Here is a 13,572-nt window from a genome sequence, read left to right as displayed (position 1 = left end):
CACACCAGGAGGTGAGGGAATCTCATTTCTAACTCTTACCCTTGCAAATATTTTGAGATTTCCGTGAAAAGTGAAACCTCTGTAGATGACTCACTGCAGAATGCCTTGAGAATAAGCAATGAAATTACTGTTGAGGAAGATATGGCTTCGAATCAACTACAAGAGGGACTATCCAGTTTCTTTGTATCCAATCACTGGGCTATTGAATAAGAACAGTGGTATTACCACCATTTTTCCTCCAATCAAAGAAGTTCTGCACATGGCTGGGTATGGACTAGATATATATGTCATAAGATCAAATACTACAAATAATAAATGCATGAAGAATACCAGCAAACTTAGTTCCTTAGTTTATGCAAGTAAGAGTGGATAGATTTTTAAGATTTTAAAATCATTGCATCTGACTCACATGGCAGGGGAAAACAATACCACACTGACACCCTGTTAAATGGTACCATTAACCTGAGATTATCAGCGTTTAGGAAAAAGGCAGGAAAGGATAAAGTGCAGTGTACTTTTTCAGAATTACGATGCATGTAAAAAAATTAGGGAAAACCTCAGCTTCTTTGAAAACCTGAAGCAAAGCTTGCAGAAATCAATGTTAAGATAGCTATCAATATGTTTGGAACAGGTCCAAAATTATTATCTCTGACATTAACAAAGAAATTGCAACTGTTTGCATTTATATTTCCTTTTAGCAACAATGGGAGAATGTACTAGGACAGAACACAGTTAACCCTTTCTCTGGCATGTTTTACATGAATAGCTTTTTTAATTCCTTATCTTTGTTTCTAGAAAAACATATTATGGTTTTTTTAATTTATTTTTATTCAATCAAACAATTCTGTCTGTTTGGAACCACAGAGAAAAATGTGGCATTTTAAATTATTCAGCAAGTAAAGCTGTTGTCTAAACGCTATCACCCTTAACCATGAAGTTAGGATGCAGGAGCTTCCTAAGGAGTAAGGAGCTTTCTGAAAAAACAACTATATCATGTACTATAAACTTTAAAGATAATAAAAACTGAAGGTCAAATCCTGAAAGTTCTGTTTGTCTTTTTAAAGAAAACTTCTATTGACTTCAGTGGAAATTTGTTGAGTTAAACAAGGTTAAACATCTCCAGATCAAATCTATTAATTCCAATTAAACAAAAATGCAATACAATACAATGATGATAGCAGCCAAGATTCAGATACTTTTACTTTGGGTCAGAGTGCATGATCCCAGTCTTGAATTATGGCTTAAAAACCTGAAACAATATTTATCCTTTACTTTGATGTTGCACAAGATGACAACTACTGTACAACCCATAAATACAGATAATTTAAGATAAGACAACATACCTATCAGATGAATGACTAAAACCAGATATAATTGCTTGTCTTAGTAATTACACTGGTTGTAGACTTACTCCTGGATGGGTTTTTAATAATTTCTGCATATCATTACATGCCACAAACAGTTTTACTCTTTAACATATTAGAAATCACAAAAAAATCTGTTCAATTCTGAATAAACCCATCAAATTCTGCAGTGCCAATTAGAAAACCATACAAACCAAGACAAGAACATTTGTGCTATTCACTTATTGTGATAAATAATCCAACATGCTAAAACATGAATGGAAATGAGAACAAAGGGAGCTAATATGACATCAAATACTCATAGTGTAACCTCTCTTTCCCAGTCTTCCTGTATGTTTTCTGTCTATTCCAGAATACATTAAATTGCTGAACAATATATCAAAAAATCCATTCTGCTTTACAGGATATATTTATGTAGTTCAGATCACGAAATATGAAAAAAAGTCCTAGCCAGTATAAATGCATATGAATACCGTGCTCATTCTAGCAAAGCAATTTTCTAGTTGTTTGTTGAATAACCTTCAAATAATAGGGTAAAAATCTCGATGGCAAAAAACTTTTACTAGACATACAAACAATCAAATCCCCCTTTCAGAAAGTGGAAAGCTGAAGTAAGTCCCCTAAATTCATAACTTGTGTGAGCCTTAATAATTAACAAGAATTAAACAACAGTTGACTACTAGACTCTTACAATCATTCCACCACTCTCTACATAACAGAAATGTTTTTTCATCTAGCATAGAAGGTTTTGAAACAAGCCCAAAGACCTAAACACATCTGGAGTTTGCAGATATCTGGATTTGCAACTTCCAGTTAGTCCCATTTTTGTTGTAACACATGTTAAAACACCACATTGAAATACACCCTGAAAATTCAGGAAATTTGAAATCAAATCCATCTATGAACTTCACAGCTGGGGATGTTTTAGTTACAATGCATCTTGTTCCAAACCACATAAAATTAAAATTATTTAAAGCAATCTTCATTGTAAGCAAAATATAAACTCATATATGACAATTATTCAAAGTGTTTTGAGTTTCACTATATTCCAGCAGTCCAAATCATAGAGACACTGTTTTGTTTTGTGGCCTGAAGCAAGTATCACTGATCATTTTTAGTATCCTGGAACAAGCAGATCGGTAACAAATTTTCATGACAGACACACACACTCAATGAGATTATAAATTAGTTTCCCAAGAGAAGGCTCACTAATAAGATTGGATCTAAAATTTAGGTCACTTAATGTTAAGACTCAGCTAATGGGCTAAACTGTATAACTTCATAACATAAATTCAGGTTCAACCTTTTTTACCATAAACATTAGCACCATTGTAAAGTTGCAAAGAGTAAGCTTCTTGTGAAATGAAATGATCTAATTGTAAAATGCATTTAGTATCTCCTTACAGGGAGGCTATTTCTAAAAGAAAAATAAAATATCCTGTATTACATTATGAAGTTATAAAATTTAAGCAATTAATTTTTAATGCTGTATAAGTTCTGATGTCATTGAAAAGATAAATTTGTAAAACTTCTTTTCAATATAATTTATTGGTTCTATTTCAGACACAGTACTTCCTTTATTTGCAAATGTATTTACAATACCAGAGCTATCATACAATCAACGAAACTTTACCCTTTCTTCTTTAATATTCAGAGATGATGAGAGATCATGGAAGTCCTTTAACTCCTTGACAATCATATGAGAAAACTCACAGCCTGATAAGGTCACAAATAGGCCACTTGGCTTGTCTTACACAGAAATAATGTATTATGAACTCATACTCCTAACTTGTTCTGAGTACTAGAGAAAGTTCTTCTAAAAGAATATACCAATAAATTTTCCACCTACATGGCAAAGAAATATTTTTAACGTATTGCAAATTTGCAAATCTCTCTTCTCAGTCTTTGGCAGTGTTCGCAACTTACCATTTCCATTCTCTACTATGGCCAATGGCTCTCTGCAGATTGCTGTCTTTCTCCAGGTATTCATAGTCATTTGAACTTCTGCCAGCAGCACTGCTTGCATTGCCTCAATAATCTGTCATAAATGCAAATTATTATTGGATGATATCAGTACTTCAATTATTTATCTAAGCATTTGACAATTTTAAATAACTACTACAAAATTTTAAGACTGTTCCAGTGAAAGTCATTAGAAAGTCAACACTTATCAATATCTTTCAGACAGTGATAATTACGTGTCTCTACATACATATTGAGAAATAAATGTTAACTGGATAGCAATAAAATGGTGCAAGTTGTCAATCGTGACTGTTTCCTACTAATTAAATATTCGTTTTCTTTAATCTCAAAACTAGAATTGGTCATCTACTGCCTCCTTGATTTCAAGGGGTCTTGACAATATACATTAGTAAAGCACATGGTGATAACAGCTAATAAGAAATATCTTCATTTTTTTTCTACGATGTATGAAAAAATGCTTCATAGACTGGATAAGGACCTTGTATTTTGACTTTTTTAGAAATTTTGGTGGCTAGTCTCTCTCTGAAAAGCTTGTTTTGTTATTAGTGGTGATCTTCTTCCTCTAGCTCAAACATGATAATACTGTATTTTTTGTCTAACACAAAGAGAAATACCATTCCTCAAACTACTGTTATCCAAAAGGAACATCTTCTGGAATTACGAACAGCCTATAAATGCTACTTGCAATAGGTGATGCACGACATATGGGTGTTAAGACAATGCAGTGTGGAGACTGTGATAGAGTTATCACTTTCCTTCTCTTTACTTTAGCAGAGAAGCCCCAAGAGAACTGAGAAAGTTTGAAGACCTAAGGCGTTTATAAAGCACATGAAGACCTTACACAATGGACCCAAACTTATGCAGTTCTTACTCAGCCTAAAGTTCAGCATGGTGCAGAATGGCAGCATGCATACGTTTTCTTCATTTGATATTTCCTTCAGAAAAGAAATACAATTTTTGCCTCTCAGGAAAGTATTCATTCTCTAGTACAAGAAATTTCCTGAAAGACAGAGAGAATCTAAAGTTTCCAGGACAGCGTACTCCAATTTAAATGTGAATTTAATTTTAATATGAAAATTTTAAGTTAACTATGTTTATATTATAAAAAAATTATGTTTATATGATATTTATATTATTAAAAAAATCTATTTAAATTATTTAACTTTAATACGAATTGAAGTTGATGTGCAGGCTCCCTCAAACTGCCTGGAAGAGAGACAGTTTCATCTCGCTAATCAACTACAGTGAATTCGTGGGCTGTCCTCAATCACATTTCTAGCTGCCATTGTAAATTCAAATCATTAAGCAAAACAAAGGCTGTAGGTGTCCTTTGTGACAAAGTCCTTTATTGTAGACAAGTATGTTAGTGTCAGGTCCACAGTGTGAAAGTTCACACAGTGTGAAAGTTCACAGCAAGTGAACCCAGCCCTATGTGCTTTAACATAGCACAAACCTTCATCTTGTTACAATAGCACTTTATTTTACAGGGGAAAACAAAGGCAGTTTCCAGTTCCTCACATCCATACAAGCCTGAGTTTTGGGGATTACAGATCCTGACTTTACAGTAGATTCTTACAATATATCTATAATAATTAAGAAAGAAAACAAAACACAGACATGTAGTCATTGTCCTGGGGAAATTTTTGACAAAAAAAAATTCTTACAGTTACACAGAAGAATTACACGCATTATGTATTTTTCATTGTGTTCTGATCTGCTAAGAACCTGTCACTAATCTGGATCAGGTATTCATTACCTGTACCATTGCTGTATATGCCAGCCAGGCAGCATTTGTAACACGTAAGTTCCTCTAACATCTTAAAACAAAATAAAAATCTGTAGCAAATGGCACAAAGTGATATTGTAGAGGCACCTGTACATCTCCGCATGTTACTTCTCTATCACTTTGTCAAATCTGCATTTCCACCGTGCTCAGGGTGGTTTCACATGTTTAGTTTTGTCTCTCACTGCATCTTCCCCAAGAAGTCATATACCTCATCTATCATTATCACCAAGTCTAAAAATCTCCAGAAGCTTTGCCTGTTTCTAACAAAAAACAAATCTGCATGACCACCTTTCATTTTATCTGACAGTTTCCACTTTAACTTTAGCATTCTTGTGGATTACATATACATTGGCTATCTTGTTAGCTACTAATATGTATTCATTTTTTTTTCTCATAATTGTATCCACTGTTGCAAATACTAGCTGCTTCTTAGATGGGATCATGAAATATGACAGAAATTATGCTTCTTCTGTGCCTGAGAATGTATAAATAGCATATGTCCAACTATAAAAGCAGATATCAAGGAGTGAAATGTAATTGTTTGGCTCTGCAGCACCAACACTAGAGTACAAGTCAAAAAGGCAAGTGACCAAAAGTTGAGGCAAGCTGTACCATTACATATATAATAAGTTATACTGGCTTTCCTTTCTACACTTTATCAATTATTTCCAAGGATGACTATTCCCTTTACAATGAGTTGGTCTAAGGAGAATAGTCAACAGACATCACTCCTGGTTGTTGCTCAGGCCATAACCTCTACAGGGCTGAGCCTTGCAGAAACTGCCTCCCAGATGCCTCCGTAACAGTGTCACATTGGGGAGTGTTACGGGTTTGTGTGGCACCGTTGTTTTTTTGGTAGCGGGGGAGTGAGCCGCAGGGGCGGCTCCTGTGAGAAGCTGCTAGAAGCTTCCGCGGCTCCAAGTGGGGCCCGCCGCCGGCCAAGGCCGAGCCCGTCAGCGATGGCGGTCGCGCCTCTGGGAGAACGGATTTCCGAAGGGGAACCGGTAGTGAGCGGGGGGATTGGAACGTGAGAGGAACCCCTCTGCGGATCCCGAGGTCAGGGAAGGAGGAGGGGGAGGAGGGGCCCCTGAGGAGGTTGGTGCCCCCGCAGCCCGTGGTGAGAGGGCAGCTGTCCCCCCCAGCCCGTGGAGGGGAGCGGGGGAGCGGAGGCCCCCCACGATGGCCGGGACTCCATGGGAAAGCCCGCGCTGGAGCGGCGCGTGGCTGAAGATCGGCCCGCGGAAAGGACCCACGCCAGGGAAGTTTGTGAGGAACTGCAGCCCGCAGAAAGGAGTCACGTTGGAGAAGTTCGTGGAGGACTGTCTCCCCTGGGAGGGACCCCACGGCGGAGCAGGGGACGAGTGAGGAGCGTCCCCCTGAGGAGGAAGGAGCGGCAGAGACAAGGTGTGGGGAGCTGACCCCAACCGCCATTCCCCGTCCCCCTGCGCCGCTGAGGGGAGGAGGTGGAGAGAACCGGGAGTGGAGTTGAGCCGGGAAGGAGGGAGGGCTGGGGGGAAGGTGTTCTAAGGTTTGGTTTTACTTCCCAATATCCTTGTTTTGATTTGATTTGTAGTAAATTAAATTGATTTTGTTTCTTCCCCAAGTTGAGCCTGTCTTTTGCCCGTGACCATAAGTGGGGAGTGATCCCTCCCAGTCCTCATCTCGACCCACGAGCCTGCCTTTATACTTTCTCCTCATCCCATCAGACATATTAGCCACTCTGCTTTGCTGTAATTCTGGATAGTAACTGTCAGGAGAGTTGTCTAGACACTTATACTGAAGTCAGTTGGCTTCAGGTAGAGTCAAATGCTGTAAAACCAAATGCATTCAGAGCTTGTTAGACAAATTACTGTAAACTTGGGCATCAGTATAGAAGGTACTAGCTTATCAGTACTACTGTCTGCAATGGCCTTAACATGAAGTGGTTTATTCTTTGAAAGTAAAATCCTTTGTAATATATCTCAGATTCACCCCACTTTTAGATATTAATGGAAATGAAGTAACTCAAGTGAAAAAAAAAACCATGGGTGCACTGCAGAAATCAATAGAAAGAGATGAGAAAATCATGAGATGATTCATTCCTCCTAAAATCTCAGCAGCCCCTCCACAGTGTCTATCTTTTTCCACTGGTGAAAGAGGGAGGCTAAAGCAAGTACCTTCCTCATGCAGATTATTATGTCAGAGTTCTAAATATAGCATCAACAGTTTTCCTAAGGGGAGACTATGCTAAGCAGCTAGCTGATAATAGAGGATACAAATTTTCTTGCACAGAAAAGGAATACTGCAACATCAGGATGGCAGTAGAGGACTTCCAAATCAGGACCTAAATGTTGTACGCTGAAGCTGTATAAACTGGATTTCTGATGATGCTTCTGAATTAATACATCCAAATTTTAACAAGATCTTATTACTTGGGACTATACAACAGGACCATTTCAAGGTTAGAGATGACTCATGTCCAGGTAACTCAGGACTAGGAGGAACAGATGTGTAACTCCTACTGATCACAAAGGCATTGGTAATGAATCTGATAAAGCTCTCTCACTTCTATACAGGTACATCACACCACAGAGCCCTGATACTGCCATACATAACAAACAAACTGCTGAACCCCATAGACTGACGGTCACCCTTAACTGATGGTATGACAGACCGCTCACGTGTTGTCATGTAACTACAATCCTTGACCATAGATGTGAAGACTGTACACTTAACATTTTGTTAGTGGAACTACTGACCTATTAAGTTTTCATGCAAAACTCACTGCCATGTTTAGTATTGAATTTCTTTGCTGAGATTAGCACTGAAAACCAGAAGGCAGCTATAGAGACAGAGTTGTTTACTCTGTTTTACAAATGGTTGTCCAGCTCAGGGAGTAAGACATACTGTAGAAGGACGCTTACTTGGTCTATAACCATTGTGTGAAGAGACAAAGGACTTGAGTCTTCAGGAAAGTCAACCTAACAAGAAGTAACTTCACTCAATAAGATTTAAAAAGATCTTAGACCACGAAAAAAGGAAGCAAATTATTTCCTATTGTATTCTTGCTCTTGAAATGCCTGAATAAAGATATAGGGAGAAGGCATTTCAACATCTATCGTTTGAAGACTAAGGAGCTGGGAAGAGCAAGGAAATAATTATCAAAGAAATCCTTCTGGTGGAAGAAAACATCCTTATATCTGCTAGAGTCAACAACAGGCAAAATGTTTTGTTTGCACCATAGTTCTACTATTCTGATAACTTTTTTTTTTAAAGTTTTATTTTAATGTTCACCCTTTCAGCCAAAAAGGTTCCATAAAGCTGCAATAATATAGTAGTAGTATTTAAAAAACTTAAAATATAACCAAATACCTATCACAGATGTAACTGAGAAACAGGCTATTTTAAGTATACTGTAAGGACAATTAAGGGCAGAAATGCAACCATCGTTTCCTCATATTAAATATTTCAGGGCAAGCTTTTTTTTTTTTTATATCTATCTGAAAAGATGAGCACGCTTAATTAATTTCTGGGCAGGATGGGACTGTGGCAACAACAAGCTATATTTTATCTGAAAGAACAGCAAAATGCATGAAGATGACCTTTCCTTTAAAATCATCTGGGGAAAAATAATCCTAGAAAAATATTTTTAAAATATATGCATTTTTAAAATTTAAGACAGAAAAACACCTCCCTCAGCCCTTCAACTTCAAGAAGTCAGTAGACCCCTGATCAATCATCTGCAGCAGGTTTTTTCAGTTTCCTTGTTTGCACAGAATCTGTTACAGTACTGCAAGGAGATGAGGAATCAATAAATGGTAAGTCCTTCGGGTCATGTCTGAGAGTCAGTCTCCTCCACTGAAGATAACAATAAAAAAAAGTTTTTAAAAGCAGGGTAACTAGTGATGTTTTGGGTAAATGTACAAGAGTGCTTAATCAGGTTGTTCAGGATTAATAAATTGGCCATAAATCTGTGTTCATATAAAGAAAGGTTTAACAAAGACAGCGTACTATCAACAAAACATATAATTTTGTATAAATCACTCATTGCTGAATACCCAAACCTATTGCCAACATCACAAATTATTTTGAATGTTGAAACGTTTACGGCAGTTTGGCTGCAAACAACCCAAAATCTGCCCTACAAAGCAGGTTAATAAAGCTTATTGCAACTACAAAGCTGTGTCTGAATAATGTTAAAATTTGAGAAGCATTTATAGCATGGTATTTGCAGTACTTGACAATTTCAGCATATTAAATTTAAAGTCTTTCCAGATAAAAAAAAAGCATGAGGCAGCTTATTACACACCTTATCTTCGTGCACACTAATCTGTAGTAGATAAGACCATTATCATTGCATGAATTGATCAGTCACTAAATTCACTGGAAAATAGAAATACAGAGATCTCACGTAATCAGCTATGCTACAAATATAAGTTTCATGGCTATACAACTCTGCTCTGTAAAGAGTTTCAGCAGCTGACCAGGTCAGCAAGAGATTATATGAATTTCACATGACATTTGCAGCTATTGAAACTGAGGTCCTATATTCGATTTTTTTATTAAAAGGATTCAAAAAAGGAAAACAAAATCTTATTGTAAGAGAAAAGGGGAGTTTGTGAGGGAAGAAGAATGCTGAAATAATATGGAAGATGTGCAGAGAGCGGGGATATAATAAACGACTGATAAGCTCAAGACAAAATGCTGAATTCAATTGAATGTGAATATTTGCAGAAACCATTACTGTCTGTCTAATAGAACAGGGGACTATCACTGTAGTACCCCTGCACACCTCAGCTCTGGAAAACATTCTTTGCACTTGAAATGCAGCACAGAGTTGCATTCAATTTTAAAAGTAACATCATAAAGTAAACTTGTAACAAGTATTTCCCTTTTGTGGAGTAAAATCCCTTGTGGTCATAGTACACTGTCTTGAGTTTCATACTCCTGAATATTAACTCACTCAAGCAACCTCACTACTTTATTTAAATGTGTATTTCCAAAATGAAAAATTATCTCTATATTTCACTGTTCAGACTATTTCACAGTTACCTGTGTCAAGAAACAGCAATTTATCTCTCAAGACATCAGATTCTTCACTAACAATAGGCATGAATTTCATCTGACCTGGGAACACATAACTAACTTTTCTAAGTCATTCTTGAAGAGTGTTTTAATAAGTAAGGACTCGGGATAAAAAAAAAAAATTATTTATCCCTTTAAGAAGGCATTTTCTGTTTCTTCTATAATAATATGTTGGTATATGACACTGGCCTTACTTCGGCCTTTATTTTCCTGGAGCATAAAATGGCATTTGTAATGTAAATTACATCTGGTTGTTAGAGAACAGGTAACTCCTTTTTTAAACACATACTGTGAACAAAATCACCTAGATTAAAGACTAGTAGGACAGTTACTTTCCCACATCTAAACATGTACTTTAAGGCGAAATAGTTTAATGAGTAGCATACTTCATACTGAAATAATAATCTGCTTTCCATAGATCTGAATGGCACAATTTATGTAATAATTTCACCATAAATCCATAACTATTATGTCACATTACAGATTCCAAATTTTAAATGACAACCCACATTACTTAAGGATTACATTGCAACAACTGACACAGGCCTATTTCCTACCTTTATAGATTGGTCACTCCAACAACAAATGAGTTTCAGCAATGAAACACTCCCAAAGTCTGGAAAATGGTATCCACTTTTACCTGAAACACATGCATAATTCATGAACTGACAATATACATAGAAGTACACAAACAGAAAGGTATTTAACATTTTTAATTTTTTACTTCAGCAACATACCTGAAAAGATCTGAAAAAGCATAATTTCTTAGAGTATGATTTCATATGATGCAATAAGCACAAAGTGTTCAGACAATATATTGTCAGAACTTTTATTCTCATCCTAAATCAGATTAGTCTTTTTTTTATTTTTAAATAGAGGTCTGATATGCCACAGAGTACATTTTCATCATAATTTTCTAAAGATATTGAGAATATTTTCTGATCTGGAGTACTTAAGTATGAGTTTTACTATGTAAATTCTAAAACTACTTGAATATGTGTTTCTTTACCTTTAAAACAGTAATACAGTCTATGCAAAAATACATTCAATAACATTTTGCACAGTTAACATTTCTGCCAGATTTACTTTTCTGCTACAGGGCAACAATACTGGTGTGTGGTCAAGATGTCAGATAGCCAGTGGCTCACCAGTTATGCTTGCAGTTAAGGAAGATGTTACATTTATGGATTTTCATGTGAGTTTTATTACTACCCATCCTGATTTTTCAGATTATTTTCAAGTAAGGCACAGTTTGAACTGGCAGCTGTGCTGGTTTAGTCCACAACTTCATTTGGACTTCAACAGACAAATGTGACATCTCAGTACTTTACTACAACGTTTGTTGCCAGACATAAGTTGGGTAAATTGGTTGTACGGTCCTTTGAATCCACACAAGAATCTCTGATTGCCAGTACCATATAATGTCTTGAGGAAACTGAACTGTAAGTGGCAATTGTGTTTCAATAGCACCAAAGTTCACAAGTATCTTGATCACACAATGCATAGTCATTGGCTTAAATGTTGGGTTCCTGCAGCAAAGACTAAAGTTTGAAAAAATCATGTAAGTATCTGCATATTGCAAAGCGAATAGGGTGCACTAGTGTAGTCTGAATGGGAGCAGTATGCTATTCAGCAAATGACTGTATAAATGTAACTATGTCAATATCTAATATAAAATGTAAACATATGTACAAACATACACACAGGTACGATCAAAAAAAGAAGAATGAAAAAGAAAAGAGGAAAAAGGAAGACTAGAGCATTTAATATTATTTTACAGAAAGACAGGGTAAAAGCAAATATTTTATCCTTTATCTCTGACAGTTGACATGGCATGTACCATAATACAAAATGTGAAGGCTAATACGAAAACATAAAAAGGGATGACAAAATGAGAGAAGCAGAACTGATCATACAAAGGTAACCTCTTCTCACATTTTAACTTGATTTTTATGTAATTTCTTCACATATCACAATGAATTCCGCATTTTTCTTTTTTTTTCTGCTATTTTGGAAACTGCTGTGTCAAAACTCAATGTTGTTATTTCAAACCTTCCCCCCTGATTTACAACTAATTTCTTTAGTACGAACCTACTGAGTTTACAGTTGAGTTCCCCCTGTGGGGAAATCCTGTGGGATAGAAGCAGCTCTCCAAAATCTTTGATGTGAGAAAAGACTCAAGCAATGCTGATTTGAATTAATAGCTTTTATAGTTCTTACTGACTCAAGAGCTAACCTGAGGCTACTCTGGTCTAAACACAAAACAGTCTTTCAGCAAGTGTCCCCATTGATCAAGAATAGTACAGCCAATATGGTACCTATCATCTAGCCTTGTCCTCTGTTGCAGTACTTCAGTTTCGTGTCCATGTATGCAAAAAAGTGTTTGAGACTCCTGTTTTACTTTGGTTTTGTTCCCATCTCTTTGCACACATGTAAATGCATCCAGAAAGTCCAGAAACAGCAGCAGAATCAAGATTTAACATTGCCTATTCTGCCGTCCAGTGTGTCCTTGATGCTAAAGACATGGTCACTCCTAAAACGTCTGAGATCTGCAAGTCTCAGATAAGATTTTAATTTGCAAACCCAAACAATTGTGTGAACTAGGAGATATGGGATATGAGTAAGATTACCTTAGAAGTTTTAAGTCACTCGGTAAAACCATTTTTATGTCCATGAACATTTTAGTAATCTCTACGCCACTTCCATACTTTTCATCTACTTATTTTCTATTGTCACTTGATTTTACGTTCCATGTCTTTCTTCCAACAGGCACTTTTGCTGTCGTCACAAGTTCTACAGTTATGGCACATATAAGAGTCAGATAAGGAAAGGTACACTAAAACTGATTTTTAGATGGGGACGTTAAGGCTTATTTACACAGCAGATGGTCAAGATTTGACTTGAAAGAATTTGTACTATCAGTCTAGATAGGACTTAGACTATAACAGGAACACTGTATTTGTTAGGTAATGTGTACTGACAAATATCCATATTCTGTTTATGTTTTTATTTAAACATTCTTTGGTTAGTTACTGCAAACATAAACTGAGACTGGCTTGCAAAGCCAAGATTGGTGAACAATTGCCTGTGGGACATTAACATGAAGAGATTACTTTACCCTACCCTAAGCCAAAATTCTAAGGGCATTATTGAACAGTCAAGATGACTCTTGTATTACTAAGGTAACAGTTTGCTTGAAGGGCTGTATATATTATTGGGCAGGCACATAACAGTGATGAGGGAGATGGGGGAGGGGGGAGACAACAGTCTGTTTTTCAGATTGCTAGAAAGTGTCTTTAAAAACTCAGTTGAATGTTGCACCATCACAGAAAAAATATCCTCAATTCCAGTATTACTTATCAGTCAACATTTTGT

General features: G+C 36.4%; 1 protein-coding gene across 2 annotated transcripts in view; it reads right to left on the bottom strand.

The window, feature by feature from the left end:
* WDR72 (WD repeat domain 72) overlaps nucleotides 1-13,572 on the bottom strand; it is a 129,757-nt gene that overhangs the window by 41,872 nt on the left and 74,313 nt on the right. For both annotated transcript variants that reach the window (XM_030016258.1, XM_030016259.1), the window contains exons 17-18: nucleotides 10,755-10,837; nucleotides 3,291-3,402 (exon numbers count right to left, since the gene is read on the bottom strand). In XM_030016258.1, coding sequence (XP_029872118.1) covers nucleotides 3,291-3,402; nucleotides 10,755-10,837 — 195 coding nt within the window. The remainder of the gene's footprint in view (nucleotides 1-3,290; nucleotides 3,403-10,754; nucleotides 10,838-13,572) is intronic.

The sequence above is a fragment of the Aquila chrysaetos genome, chromosome 5 (genome assembly GCF_900496995.4).
Source record: "Aquila chrysaetos chrysaetos chromosome 5, bAquChr1.4, whole genome shotgun sequence".
Taxonomy (NCBI): domain Eukaryota; kingdom Metazoa; phylum Chordata; class Aves; order Accipitriformes; family Accipitridae; genus Aquila; species Aquila chrysaetos.
Note: the sequence above shows the minus strand (reverse complement) of the source record. Positions and strands in the feature narration are given on the sequence as shown.